Source organism: Loxodonta africana, chromosome 1 (assembly GCF_030014295.1).
Source record: "Loxodonta africana isolate mLoxAfr1 chromosome 1, mLoxAfr1.hap2, whole genome shotgun sequence".
In the NCBI taxonomy this organism is placed as follows: Eukaryota; Metazoa; Chordata; class Mammalia; order Proboscidea; family Elephantidae; genus Loxodonta; species Loxodonta africana.
This window is the reverse complement of record NC_087342.1, coordinates 213,172,170-213,187,543: the sequence shown is the minus strand read 5'-3', so window position 1 is coordinate 213,187,543 and position 15,374 is coordinate 213,172,170. Positions and strand designations below refer to the sequence as shown.

General features: G+C 38.6%; 1 protein-coding gene across 13 annotated transcripts in view; it reads right to left on the bottom strand.

Moving 5' to 3' along the window:
* The window catches only part of UTRN (utrophin), a 616,684-nt gene that overhangs the window by 419,725 nt on the left and 181,585 nt on the right, over positions 1 to 15,374 (bottom strand). For 12 of the 13 annotated variants that reach the window (XR_010323082.1, XM_064291826.1, XM_023551169.2 and 9 more), the window contains 4 exons: positions 3,468 to 3,709; positions 3,128 to 3,308; positions 1,360 to 1,505; positions 529 to 741 (listed from right to left, as the gene is read on the bottom strand). Coding sequence is in view for 12 of the 13 variants with exons in the window: in XM_064291826.1 (XP_064147896.1) it covers positions 529 to 741; positions 1,360 to 1,505; positions 3,128 to 3,308; positions 3,468 to 3,709 (782 nt within the window). In the remaining variant the exon portion in view is untranslated. The remainder of the gene's footprint in view (positions 1 to 528; positions 742 to 1,359; positions 1,506 to 3,127; positions 3,309 to 3,467; positions 3,710 to 15,374) is intronic. The other variant, XM_023551084.2, reaches the window with a different exon arrangement.

Genomic DNA, 15,374 nt, shown 5'->3' with positions numbered 1-15,374 from the left:
TCTGCAAGATAAAAGGAAATAAATGTGTTCTCCAGCACATTAAAAGTATATCTTTGGTGCCAACTCTTCAGACATGGATTGGACTGAACAATGGGATAGAAAATGATATTGGTGAAGAACGAGCTTCTTGGATCAAGTAGACACATGAGACTATGTTGGCATCTCCTGTCTGGAGGGGAGATGAGAGGGCAGAGGGGGTCAGAAGCTGGCTGAATGGACACAAAAAGAGAGAGTGGAGGGAAGGAGTGTGCTGTCTCACTAGGGCAAGGTGTATATAAATTTTTGTATGAGAGACTGACTGCATTTGTAAACTTTCACTTAAGGCACAATAAAAATTTTTAAAAAAAGGATACAAAAAATGTATGTCTTTGGTAAGCAAGTTATAAATCTCATCGTAAAATCATAATAAATGCGGGACAAGAAAGAACGCCAAATGCTCAAATGTCCATTATAGCTGAGAGATGCTGACATAAAAATTACTATTTTACCCTGTAAGAAACTTAAACTACTAACGGCCTTGGAATTTACCTCAAAAGTCCTGAGTTTGGGTGTAATCTCTTCAAGCAAAAGCAGATCTTTGGAAACTTTGGTCTTCAGTTTATTCCATTTTCCTTCAACGGCATCAAACTCCTGCCTATACGTATTTTTTACATCAGGAGGAGCCTTCTTCTCCAAAGCCTTTGTTTCCTCTGCAAGTTTATATAATGTAGGTTTTTGATTCTCGAGAATTTCATCAAGAGCCTGGAAAAGGTTTTAAAAAATTAAAAATATGCACAACAATGTATCTGTAGAGATATAACAATACGAGCTATCCACAGTCATTTTTCTCAAAAATTTTCTGCCAAAAAAATAAATAAAAGAAATGTGAAAAATTCAAGGAAAAAAAAGCATAATCAAAAAAGTTAAAGCTTTCCCTTCATGAGTTGTGTGTGGGCCAGACATGATATATCCGATACAAGAAAAACCCTGAGAACAACACACCAGGACTAAGACTGCAGTGGTCAACAGTTCATCTGTTTTACCTGATGAAACAGTGGAAGACACAAGACTACCTAATTAAATGACAAGGGGAGCATTTTTATGCAACATAAAAAATAAATAAATAACACATCGATTGAACTAAAATTCTCCATTTCATTAAAAATATTTTCGCAAATCATGAACAGGTTGAGGATTTTAGGCAAACTACAACAGTAGAAGAAAGCATGCTTTTTTCTATTGAAAGATATTTAATAACTTTCTTTTAGTTAAGGTCTTACATTAAAGTAACTAACTTCAAATTATAGGAATTTTTTTTTTTTACCGATTTTGACCAAAAATGACCATTTTTTTTAAAAAAAGCTGGAAAAGATACATTACCTTTTTTTCTTGCAGGGTCTTCTCCACCTTTGCAAAATCATTCAACACACTCAGGGAAGCCTGGGCCTTATTTTCTGAATCGTTCAGCACATCTTTCAGGGTTTTCAGTGTTTCCAGATATTCACATCCAGGTTGGCTCTTCAGTTCTGTTTGTTTAATAACATTTAATTTGAGAAAATCATGTTATTTTGTATGTCTTCTGCATATAACAAGTGAATTCTAATACATATTACCTTAAAAAAAAAAAATTCAATGAAACAGTCTGTTAGTTAACGAAATAGACCATTTCCATTGGCATTTCTAAGCATCAGTGACTTCATTCCTGTAGATGTTGATGTCTGAAATATTAACTAACCCACTATCAGCTTTCTTCATTTCATCATGATGAAATGTCTCTCTGAAGATGGTACTACCATGTTCCTTTTGTCTCATATAATCTCCTTTTCTCTGATGGTGATACAAAGAATAAAAGAAAACAAAGATCCCCATAACCCGTCTTCCTCTAAGCTCAAGCATGAAGACAAACTGCCATCTACAGAGGGGTGGCCATTACTCAGGAAGACAATAGCCAGGCTGCCACAGGCACTCTGAGGAATATTGACCGTAAGAGCCAGCCATGATATCTACTTAAGTCACTAATGTGAAAATCACATACAAGCAATGCTCATGTGAAAAGGAAGTTGGTTCACTGGAACCACAAAGATATGAAACCAACTAGCAGACAAAGTTAAGAAGCTAAATGTTTAAGCTGCCTGTGATCTTTGTCAAAATATGTAAGCTTGCTGTGTAACAGTAAAGTGAGAAGAAGGTACTGTACTCTCAAATGTTTATTTTACATTCTGGATAATTTAATTCAATGAACAGAAAGTGTGGTCTCCAAATATCTTTCCACAAGAAAGGAAGCATGACACATTTGTTTTATGTGCAAACACAGATTCTTAAAGTTATCACAGAACCTACAGTTGCTAAGTGAGGGTGTGGTTAAATTTGTACTGTACCTTTTTAACATGCACTACCCGTAACATGGAGCCTTGATGGCGCGGTGGTTAAGGCTAAAGGCTGCTAACCAAAAGGTCAGCAGTTCGAATCCACCAGCTGCTCCTTTATGGGTGCAGCTCTACTCTATCTTACAGGATCGAGGTGAGTCAGAGTTAACTTGATGGCAACAAGTTAGGCTTTTGGTCACCTGTAACATTACACAATACAACCTGATTCTTAAACAATAGCTGAGGAGGAAAAAATATAATGCACAATGGATAAGTTCTCAAAACCTTTAACAGAAAACCTTCCAAAGATGGGCTTATTCCAGAAGAAATCTCAAAAATTTTTCAGATTCCAAAAAAAGGAACGTTATTTTTTTTTAATTAGATCATTTGGAGCAAAACTGAACCACACTGACCAAACAGAAGCAGTAAGTGATCATTCTTGTAGTCCTACAGGTAATGATATTAGTTGGCCTCCACTAATCAAAGGGAAAAACAGGTCCTGTGTAACTAACCACTTAATATCACTCTATCCTAGTAACATGATTAAAGGGCAAGTGAAATCTGTTTACAGTTTCACAAACAAGTCTGAGTTCAAGAAACAGTCAAAATGTGCTCTAAGATCTGGAAAATAGAGGACTCAGAGAAAAACCGCAAGGCTGGTGGAAAGTAAGCAAGTCTACCCAAGGTATAAATACTGGAAGAAGTTTTTAAATTAAGGCAAACTGAAAGGAGAAAAGAGATATTTGAATCATCAAATAAGAAAACCAACAGAATGTGTTTACCATTCTCTAGCTGTTGCTGACGATCCTCTAAATCCTGTTTCAAAGCTTGGTAGCGGCCCAGAACACTATCTAGGCTCTGCTGGATAAAATCTGGAGCAGAAGGCTGAGACTTCAGGGCCAAGCAGCTCGCAAGTAGCATTTCAATTTTAGGGTGGAGGTCCAGGAGGCTTGTTAACTCCCGCTATGTAAGACAAAAGATGGTCACATACTCACTGAACATGAACAACCTCACAGAAGATTAATCAGAGCAGAATTAACCCAAAGCTCATGATACAATGAGCACCTTTCTTAAATACAGGACTCAGAATTCTCTCATGATTCCAGATGGTTGGCTCTTTACCTGACAGGAGTCTTTCAAACTTGGCAAGGACTGCTGGGGAGGTTCTGAAAAGGAAGCATGTTTTATCCACACTTCCTTTTTCTTTATGGTCTTTTCAAGCTCATCAAGCTGCTTAAAATAAGCATTTATTTCTTCCTGTAGCTGAATCTTTCTTGCCAGATCTTCCAAATGCTGGGATAGCTTCTTCCATTCTGATAAAACCTTCTCCAGAATATTTTTTATTTCTTCAGCAGGAAGACCTTCTGGGCAGACATGAAAAATAAGCAGGCATTTCATATACTATAAAACTTGTTTTAAATTTGATATAAACATTCTAACACTCAAAATAATGAGGCAATGTCACATAAAATGATCACTACATTAACTCTCTTTTAACACAAAAACAAAAAAATTATAATTATGTACTAAAAAATAATCACAATTTATTTTCATTTCTTAATTAAAGTCGGGCAGGGAGGAGCTTGAAAGAGTGGTATGGCTGCATAAACCAGAGACTCCATCAGCCAGAGACCAGAAGAACTAGATGGTGCCCGGCTACCACCGATCACTGCCCTGACAGGAAACACAACAGAGAATCCCTGATGGAGTAGAAGAACAGTGGGATGCAGATCTCAAATTCTCATAAAAAGACCAGGCTTAATGGTCTGACTGAGACTAGGGGGATCCTGGAGGTCATGGTCCCCAAACACTTTGTTAGCCCAAGATTGAAACCATTCACAAAGCCAACTCTCCAGACAGGGATTGGGCTGGACTATAAGATAATGATACTAGTGAGGAGTGAGCTTCTTGGCTTAAGTAGACACATGAGACTATGTGGGCAACTCCTGTCTAGAGGCACGGTGAGAAGGAAGAGGGAGACAGAAGCTGGTTGAATGGAAACAGGGAAAACAGGGTGAAGAGGAAGAATGTGCTGTCTCATTAGGAGGAGAGCAGCTAGGAGTACATAGCAAGGTGTGTATAAGTTTTTGCATGACACTGACTTGATTTGTAAACTTTCACATAAGCACCATAAATTAATTACTTTGAAAAAAAAAAAAAAAAGACAGGTGTGGCTGTCACAAGACACGTTCAGTAGAGATCTGGTAACTGCCTTTTCTATACAATGCATGTTTCCACCCTTGGCGTCCTACCATTCTGCTAACATCAAGTCTGAGCCACGTAAATAAAATTAGTACCTGGACTTGTCTGGGGGCTATGGCATCAGATAGCAGACACTCTGGCACTAGGAAGAAGATAGCTGGCTATAAAAACCAGGAGGCAGCTCGAGCCTTCACTGACTGAACCACAGTCTCTTATGAATTCCAAAATGAATAGCAAGAATCCTCATTGCTGGAAGCAACCTGGAGAATACAGGAATGCGAAGCCAGCAGCCAGACCCAGAAGCTTCAGCAAAATCCACAGGACATGCTACACACAGACAAGCAAACGTATAAAATGTCAACACTGTGGTAGGATCATCTACTTTAGAGAGGCAGGGCCAAGATTGCAAAAGAGCCAGTCGCTTTCTGCGATCCCTCTTACAACAAAGACCCAAAAAAACAAGTGAAAAGATTATATTGATGACAAGCTAGAAGCCCGGAACACCAAAGGCAAAGTTAGAAAACAGACTGAGCGACAGGGGGAGAGAGAGAGATGGTTCAGAAGCGGAAAGGAGTTACTGGACCTTAATCACCGGGATCCCTCAGGCACCATTCCCAGGAGTGGCACCGGTGGGCTGGTGATAGCATTCAGCCACAGTTTCCTCAGGGAGAAGTAGCCAGCCGCACAGCCTACTCACACCCCCAGAATCAGAGAAGAATGGCGCTCTCGGCAAAAGCTAAGTACTTGCGTATACTTTACCATGCCTCCTGCCCTCAAGCTGGATTCAGTGCCTGTCAATTTCCCTGCGCCTGAGATAGGCCCAGTTGAGCACCCTGAGCCATCCTCCTGGTCTTGGAGTAAGAATAAATTCACAATTGGGGGAAAAGATAATTTGCCAGCTCCACTAACTGGGGGAGCTCAGGAAAGAAGGAGCTCCTATCTAGGCAAAAACAGCCTGTGGAATTTGAATACCTTCCCCCCTGCATAGACCTGTGTGGGCCTATTTCAGGAGAATAGGTCCTTGTTGGCAGGCTGTAACTGTTTCAGCTGTGCAGTGGAGAGGTGGGTGTTTGATATTTGATACCACTTTGCCTAAAACAGTGTCCTCACCTAGCCACATCAGGGGCATGAGGACTGGTGGCTCCACTCAGGTCACCCAGCCACCTGTGACAGGGGTCCAAGGATAACTGGTACCTCCCAGTCCTTACAACCAAAACCACTGGGTGGCACGGTCCATCTGCAGAACCCACCCACCTGTACACTCTAGGGAACAGGGCTGTGCTTTCCTCACAGACGCTCGGGGAACAGTTCTCTACCCCCTCCCCCTTGTTCAGAGCATGACTCCCTGCTGCAAACAAATACCAGTACCTACACCAAACACCCCTGCCCCTCTAAGACTGTAGGACAGAGCCTACATCACCACATACCTGATGATCAACTATCTGGACACCTGAGCTGAATTCATACAAGAAAAGTGAATGGACTCCCAGACTGATATACCTGATAACAGCTCTAGCCATCTGGCGACAGGACGTTAGAGCTTCAAAGGTGAAAATAATCAAGCTACCTCATTCAAGCAACCCATTTGGGCATATCAGAACAAAGAAGCTAGGATACAGTAAGGAAACATAAACTAATACAATAACTTACAGATGGCTCAGAAATGACAGTCATATCAAGTCACATAAAGCAACAGACCATGATTGCCTCAACAAGCTCTCAAAAAAAAAAAAAAGAATCAATAGATCATTTGGATGAAGGTGCCTTCCTGGAATTACCGGATGCAGGATTCGAAAGATTTATATACAGAACTCTTCAAGAAATCAGAAACGAGATTAGGAAGGAGATCAGGCAATACACAGAAAAGGCCAAGGAACACAGATGAAGTAGTTGAAGAAATTAAAAAGGTTATTCAAGAAAATAATGAAAACCTCAATAAGGTGCAAGAATCCATAGAGAGACAGCAATCAGAAATTCAGAAGATTGACAATAACAGAATTAGACAATTCAATAGAAGGTCAGAGGAGCAGAATTCAGCAAGTGGAAGGCAGAATTGGTGAGTATGAAGATAAAGCACTTCACACCAATATATTTGAAGAAAAGTCAGATAAAAGAATTTAAAAGAATGAAGAAATCTTAAGAATCATGTGGGACTCTACCAAAAGAAATAACCTACAAGTGACTGGAGTACCAGAACAGGGAGGGATAACAGAAAATACAGAGAGAATTCTTGAAGATTCTTGGCAGAAAACTTCCCTGATATCATGAAAGATGAGAAGATATCTATCCAAGATGCTCATCAAACTCCACATAAGGTAGGTTTTAAAAGCAGGTCACCAAGACATATTATAATCAACCTTGCCAAAACCACAGATAAAGAGAGAATTTTCAGAGCAGACAGGGATAAACAAAAATTCACCTACAAAGGACAGTCAGTAAGAATAAACTCAGACTACATGGCAGAAACCATGCAGGCAAGAAGGCAATGGGATGGCTTATATAAAGCATTGAAGGAAAAAACTGCCAGCCAAGAATCATATATCCAGCAAAACTGTCTCTCAAATATGAAGGTGAAATTAGGATATTTCCAAATAAATAAGTTTAGGGAATTCGTAAAAACCAAACCAAAACTACAAGAAATAATAAAGGGAGTTCTTTGGTTAAAGAAGATCAATAATATCAGGTAATAACCCAAGGCTGGAACACTGGACAGAGCAATCAGATGTCAAGCCAAACAGGGAAATCACAAAAATAAATCAAGGTTAAAAAAACACTCAAAACAGGGAAACAGTGATGTTATTATGTAAAAGAAGACAACATTAAAACAATAAAGAGGGGCTAAGTAAGAAATGTAATCATAAATTTTTTCACATGGTGACGAAGACAAGGCAATAGGAAGAAACAATAGGTTTAAACTTAAAAAAAAATACAGGTAAATGTTAGGGTAACCACAAAGGAGACTAATCATCCTACTCACCAAAATAAAATACAAGAAAAAAATAGAGACTCAGCAGAAACAAAATCAACAACGAATAAGAGGTAAAGATAATATATAAAGTATTGAGCACAAAAAATTAAGTGGGAAAAAGAAACTATAAACAACACACAAAAAAGACATCAAAATGACAACACTATACTCATAAAAAAAAAAAATACTCATACCTATCCATAATTATGCTGAATGTAAATTGACTAAATGCACCAATAAAGAGACAGATAGTGGCAGAATGGATAAAAACACATGACTGGTCTATATGCTGCCTACAAGAGACACACCTTAGACTTAGAGACACAAACTGAAACTCAAAGGATGGAAAAAAAATGTATCAAGGAAACAACAATCAAAAAAGAGCAAGAGTGGCAGTTATTAATTTCCAATAAAACAGGCTTTAAAGTTAAATCCACCATAAAGGACGAGGAAGGACACTATATAATGATTAAAGGGAAAATACACCAGGAGGATATAACCAAAACCAAACCCAGGGCCATCGAGTCAATTATGACTCATGGTGACCCTATAGGACAGAGTAGAACTGCCCCATAGAGTTTCCAAGGAGCGCCTTGCGGATCTAAACTGCAGACCTTTTGGTTAGCAGCCATAGGACTTAATAACTACGCCACCAGGGTTTCCTCCAGGAGGATACTGCCATATTAAATACTTATGCACCCAATGACAGGGCTGCAAGATACATAAAACAAACTCTAACACCATTGAAAAGTGAGACAGACACCTCTACAATTACAGTAGGAGACTGAAACACACCACTCTCAGTGAAGGACAGAACATCCAGGAAGAAGCTCAATAAAGACACGGAAGATCTAAATGCCACAATCAACCAACTTGACCTCAAAGACATATACATAACACTCTGCCCAACAGCAGCCAAGTATACTTTCTGTTCTAGTGCACATGGAACATTCTCTAGAATAGGCCACATATTAAGTCATAAAGCAAGCCTTAGCAGAATCTAAAAACATCAAAATATTACAAAGCACCCTCTCTGACCGTAAGGCCATAAAAGTAGAAATCAATAACAGAAAAAGCAGAGAAAAGAAATCAAACACTTAGAAACTGAACAATACCCTGCTCAAAAACGACTGGGTGATACAAGACATTAAGGACGGATTAAAGAAATTCAGAGAATCCAATGAGAATGAAAACACTTCCTATCAGAACCTTTGGGACACAGCGAAAGCAGTTCTCAGAGGTCAATTTACATCCGTAAATGCACACATACAAAAAGAACGGCCAAAATCAAAGAATTATCCCTACAACTTGAACAAACAGAAAAAGAGCAACAAAAGAAACCCTCAGGCACCAGAAGATAGCAAATAATAAAAATTAGAGCAGAATTAAATGAAATAAAAAACAGAAAAACAACTGAAAGAGTTAACGAGACCAAAAGCTGGTTCTTTGAAAAAAATAACAAAATTGATAAACCAGGGGCCAAGCTGACAAAAGAAAAACACAAGAAGACGCAAATAACTTGAATAAGAAATGAGATGGGCAATATTACAACAGACCCAACTGAAACTAAAAGAATCATACCAGATTACTATGAAAAATTGTACTCTAACAGATTTGAAAACCTAGAAGAAATGGATAAATTCTTAGAAACACACTACCTGCCTAAACTAAAACAAACAGAGCTAGGACAACTGAAGAGACCCATAACAAAAGAAGAGATTGAAAAGGTAATCAAAAAACTCCCAGCAAAAAAAAGCAAGCCCTGGCCCAGACAGCTTCACTGCAGAGTTCTACCAAATTTTCAGACAAGAGTTAACAGCACTACTACTAAAGGTATTTCAAAGCATAGAAAAGGACGGAATACTCCCAAACTCATTCTATGAAGCCTGCGTATCCCTGATACCAAAACCAGGTAAAGACTCCACAAAAAAAGAAAATTACAGACCTATATTCCTCATGAACTTAGATGCAAAAATTCTCAACAAAACTCTAGCCAATAGAATTCAACAACATATCAAAAAAATAATTCACCATGACCATGTGGGATTCATATCAAGTATGCAGGGATGTTACAACATTAAAAAAACAAATAATGTAATCCATCATATAAACAAAAGACAAGAACCACATGATTTTACCAACTGATGCAGAAAAGGCATTTGACAAAGCTCAATACCCATTCCTGATAAAAACTCTCAGCAAAATAGGAATAGAAGGAAAATTCCTCAAAATAATAAAGGGCACTTATACAAAGCCAACATACAACATCATCCTAAATGGAGAAAGTCTAAAAGCATTCCCCTTGAGATCAGGAAACAGACAAGGTTGCCCTTTATCACCACTCTTATTCAACATTGTGCTGGAGGTCCTAGCCAGAGCAATGAGGCTAAATAAAGACATAAAGGGCATCCAGACTGGTAAGGAAGATGTCAAAGCATCTCTATTTGTAGATGACAGAATCTTATACACAGAAAACCCTAAAGAATCCTCAAGAAAACTACTGAAACTAATAGAAGAGTTCAGCAGAGTATCAGGATACAAAATAAACATACAAAAATCAGTTGGATTTCTCTACACCAACAAAAAGAACATCAAAGAGGAAATAACCAAATCAATATCAGTAGCCCCCAAGAAGATAAAATGCTTTGGAATAAATCTTACCAGAGATGTAAAAGACCTATACATAGAAAACTACAAGACACTACTGCAAGAAACCAAAAGAGACCTACATAAGCGGAAAAACATACCTTGCTCATGGATGGGAAGACTTAACATTGTAAAAATATCTATTCTACCAAAAGCAATATATAGATACAATGCAATTCCGATCCAAATTCCAATGACATTTTTTAATGAGATACAGAAACAAATCACCAGCTCCATATGGAAGGGAAAGAGGCCCCAGATAAGTAAAGCACTACTGAGAACGAAGAACAAAGTGGGAGGCCTCACTCTACCTGGTTTTAAAACCTACTATACCGCCACAGTAGTCAAAACACCCTGGTACTGGTACAACAACAGATGCATAGACGAATGGAATGGAATTGAGAATCCAGACATAAATCCATCCACATATGAGCAGCTGATATGTGACAAGGGCCCAAAGTCAGTTAAATGGGGAAAACAATAGTCTGTTTAACAAACAATGCTGGTGTAACTGGATATCCAAACCAAAAAACCAAACCCGTTGCCGTCGAATCAATTCTGACTCATAGTGACCCTATAGGACCCAGTAGAACTGCCCCATAGAGTTTCCAAGGAGCGCCTAGTGGATTCAAACTGCCGACCCTTTGGTTAGCAGCCGTAGCACTTAGCCACTACGCCACCAGAGTTTCCAACTGGATATCCATCCGCAAAAAAAAATGAAACAAGACCCATACCTCACACCATGTACAAAAACTAACTCAAAACGGATCAAAGACCTAAATATCAAATCTAAAATGATAAAGATCATGGAAGAAAAAATAGGGACAGCCCTAAGAGCCCTAATACATGGCATAAACAGTATACAAAACATTACTAACAATGCAGGAGAGAAACTACATAATGGGGAGCTACTAAAAATCAAACACCTATGCTCATCCAAAGACTTCACCAAAAGAGTAAAAAGATCACCTACAGACTGGGAAAAAAGCTTTTAACTATGACATTTCTGATCAGCGTCTGATCGCTAAAATCTACATGATACTGGAAAAACTCTGCTATGAAAAGACAAATAACTGATTAAAAATTGGGCAAAGGATACGAACAGGCACTTCACTGAAGGCGACATTCAGGTAGCTAACAGATACATGCGGAAATGTTCAGAATCATTAGCCATTAGAGAAATGCAAATCAAAACTACAATGAGATTAGATCTCACTCCAACAAGGATGGCATTAATCAAAAAAACACAAAATAATCAATGCTGGAGAGGATGTGGAGAGACTGGAACACTTAAACACTGCTGGTGGGAATGTAAAATGGTACAACAACTTTGGAAATTGATTTGGCGCTTCCTTAAAAAACTAGAAATAGAATTACCATACGATCCAGCAATCCCACTCCTTGGAATATATCCTAGAGAATTAAGAGCCTTTACACGAACAGATATATGCACACCCATGTTCACTCCAGCACTGTCTACAATAGCAAAAAGACGGAATGAAAGAATGAATAAATAAATAATGGTATATTCACACAATGGAATAGTATGCATCGATAAAGGACAGCAATGAATCTGTGAAACATTTCATAACATGGAGGAATCTGGAAGGCATTATGCTGAGTGAAATTAGCCAGTTGCAAAAGGACAAATATTGTATAAGACCACTATTATAATAACTAGAGAAATAGTTTCAACAGAGAAGAAAATATTCTTCGATGGTTGGGGGGGGAGGGAGGGAGGGGGAGGGAGACGGGTTTTCATTAATTACATAGTAAATAAGAATTATTTTACATGAAAGGAAAGATAACACAATACAGGCGAGGTCAGCACAACTGGGCTAAACTAAAAGCAAGAAGCTTCCTGAATAAACTGAACGCTTCGAAGGCCAGTGTAGCAGGGACGGGGGTTTGGGGACCATGGTTTCAGTGGACATTTGAAGTCAACTGGCATACTCAAATCTATTAAGAAAATATTCTGCATCTCACTTTGGAGACTGGCGTCTGGGATGCTAGCAAGCGGCCATCTAAGAGACATTGATGGGTCTCAACCCACCTGGATCAGAGGAGAATGAAGAACACCAAAGACAAAAGGTAATTATGAGCCCAAGAGACAGAAAGGGCCACATAAACCAGAGACAACATCAGCCTGAGGCCAGAAGGACTAGATGGCGCCCAGCTACAACCAATGACTGCCCTGACAGGAAACACAACAGAGAACCCCTGAGGGAGCAGGAGAGCAGTGGGATGCAGACCCCAAATTCTCATCAGAAGACCAGACTTAATGGCCTGACTGAGACTAGAAGGACCCTGAAGGTCATGGCCCCCAGAACTTCTGTTAGCCCAAGACAGGAACCATTCCCAAAGCCAACTCTTCAGACAGGGATTGGACTGGAAAATGGGATAGAAAATAATACTGGTGAAGAATGAGCTGCTTGGATCAAGCACACACATGAGACTATGTGGGCATCTCCTGTCTGGAGGGGAGATGAGACAGCAGAGGGGGTCAGAAGCTGGTGAAATGGACACGAAAATAGAGAGTGGAGGGAAGGAGTGTGCTTTCTCAGTAGGGAGAGAGCAATTAGGAGTATATAGAATGGTGTATATAAATTTTTGTATGAGAGGCTGACTTGATTTGTAAACTTTCACTTAAACCACAATAAATATTTAAAAAACAAAAAAAGATCATCTACTTTAAAGAACAGAGCAGGGGGAAAAAAATCACTGTTTTTACTACTGGCATCTTAAAAATGTGTCTTATATTTTCCATAGAGGATGTTCATGAAAATAGTAAAGTTGTACATAACCATAAGTTTTATCGTAGACCTTCCCTTAGTGGAAAATCAAATCCTTAAAATTACTATAAGAAGCTATGGCAAATCTGCAAAGGAATCTCCATACTCTAAGAAGAGCATGCATGATGAAAGGATGGCCTTAACATTTCTACTATTTGAGTAGGAGGTGATACAATACAGCTTTGTAAACATATGCAACCAAAACCCAGGGTAAGGAGAGCTCAAAGAAAAAAACAGCATATAAAACAAAAGATCACTCATGATTCACAGATTACACGACTTTAGAAATTTCTATAACACACTGTACCCACTGAAAACTAGAAATGCAAGCAGGACATGGCATAGTTTGAATCTATCTCCCACGGCACATGTTGGAATCCACTGCTCACCATCTCACAATAATAGAATATGAGACCAAGGCAAAACCAGAACATCACAGTCCATGTTCAATTACCCCTGTTAATGGGGGTCATAAAACAAATCACCATTTTCCTGACAAACTCTCTGAAGAGTGGAGATACAGGATTTGCTTATGCCAAGTCATTTGCATTCTATGTGGACAAAGAAATAACATCAGCCTTTCCAACAGCTACTTTATCTTTACATCATGAGCAATTTATGCTAAACAAGCAAGACAACTAAGCTGGTCAATAAAATTCTAAGATGGGAAATTATGGCAGCTTATATGAAAATGGGCAAAAGGTACTCATTTTATAATACTAGGCAAGCTGGACAAATTTCTTTCTGTTCTTGCCTTTATTTATTTGCTGACAATGTTTCATGGTCCATTCATCTTGCCCCCTCAAACCAATTCTCAAAAATTTAAATCATCCTTCTCTAAGCCTGAGATATTGTAGGCTGGATTTGCGTCAGCTAACGATCAAAGCATAATTGACATCTAAAAAAAATGAAAGCTGTTCACTACCTTTGAAAATAATTGTCTTATTTCCAGAGGTGCAGAGTTATAAATTTCCTATTTTTTTTTTTATAGAAGACCCAAATCTTAAACGGTAACTAGCCGAAAGCCAAGTCAATGGCATAGCATCATATTAATTATCTAAAACAGACAAAACATAACAAAGTCCTGCCACTTATTCTCACTTGACTGACACTTTAGAATATAGAGCTCTACTGAAACCAAAAGAAACGTTTACAAAACAGAGGACCATCAACAAAAGCCACAGGCTTAACAACTTGTAAAGCCATGTTATCCAAGGGCCCAACTACTCTATTAGTTGAAGATCTCCAGAAACAAGACAAGCTTAATCAAGAAAACCAGGTAGTTGTATCCCTGAAATTCAAACAAAACAGGTTATTTCATTTTTTTTTAATTTTTATATGCCATATGAGACATCATGAAAGTTAACAAATGCACAAGGCAAAAAGTCCTACCAGATTTGATATGAGGAAAACAGTGCCATGATTATTTGAACACATGTTTTACTGAAGAATTTGACATTTATCTACATTCAAGAAGGAACAAATCTGTCTTGGAAGAAGTACAACCAGAATGCTCCTTGGAAGCAAGGACTGCAAGACTACATCTCACATACTTTGGACATGTTGTCAGGAGGTATCTGTCTCTGGAAAAGGACATCATGCTCGTTAAAGTAGACAGTCAGTGAAAAACACAAAGACCTTCAATGAAATGGATTAACACAGTGGCTGCAATAATGGACTTAAGCATAACAAGGACTGTGAGGATGGTACAGAATGGGGCAGTGTTTTCTTTCTATAGTACACAGGGTCGCTATGAGTTGGCACCATCTCGATGGCACCTAACAACATTTACATTCTTACCTAGCCAGACACTAGTCAAATTACGCTGTGTAAAAACTTCTCTCTACATTAATTATCAGTGTTCCTATATTTGTTTCAAATTTCTGGGGGAAAAAATCATACTACTTATGCTTTCATTTCTGTTCAACATTTCCGGTTTTATAGTAGTGAGAGAATTAACAGCACTAACCACACATAGGGAGCCCTGGTGGCACAGTGGTTAAGAGCTATGGCTGCATGTCCTACAGGGTCACTAGGAGTCGGAATTAACGGCAACAGGTTTTAACCCCATGTGGAGGGGTAATACGCAACACTATAAAAATTAGAATGGATAAAACGGGGAGACAATGCAAAACAGAGAAAAACATTTCTTTATTCCCTCACTAGCAAAAGGCAGAAACCCTCCCCCTCCCCCCCCCAATTTTTTTTTTTTTTTTTTTTTTTTTGAGCAAGTTAAACTGAGAACACACAGAGTCAGTTTCTATTTACTGCTCTTCCTCCTGTTTATGGGCTACAGTTTTCTGGGCCTTTTCCAGGTTTCATAATTTTTTGGTAAATAATGGTTACTTTAGATAATATAACGTGGCAATTCTAGAAATCAAATTCCCCTTCTTCTCCAGGTCTGTTGTTATTGCTTGTTGG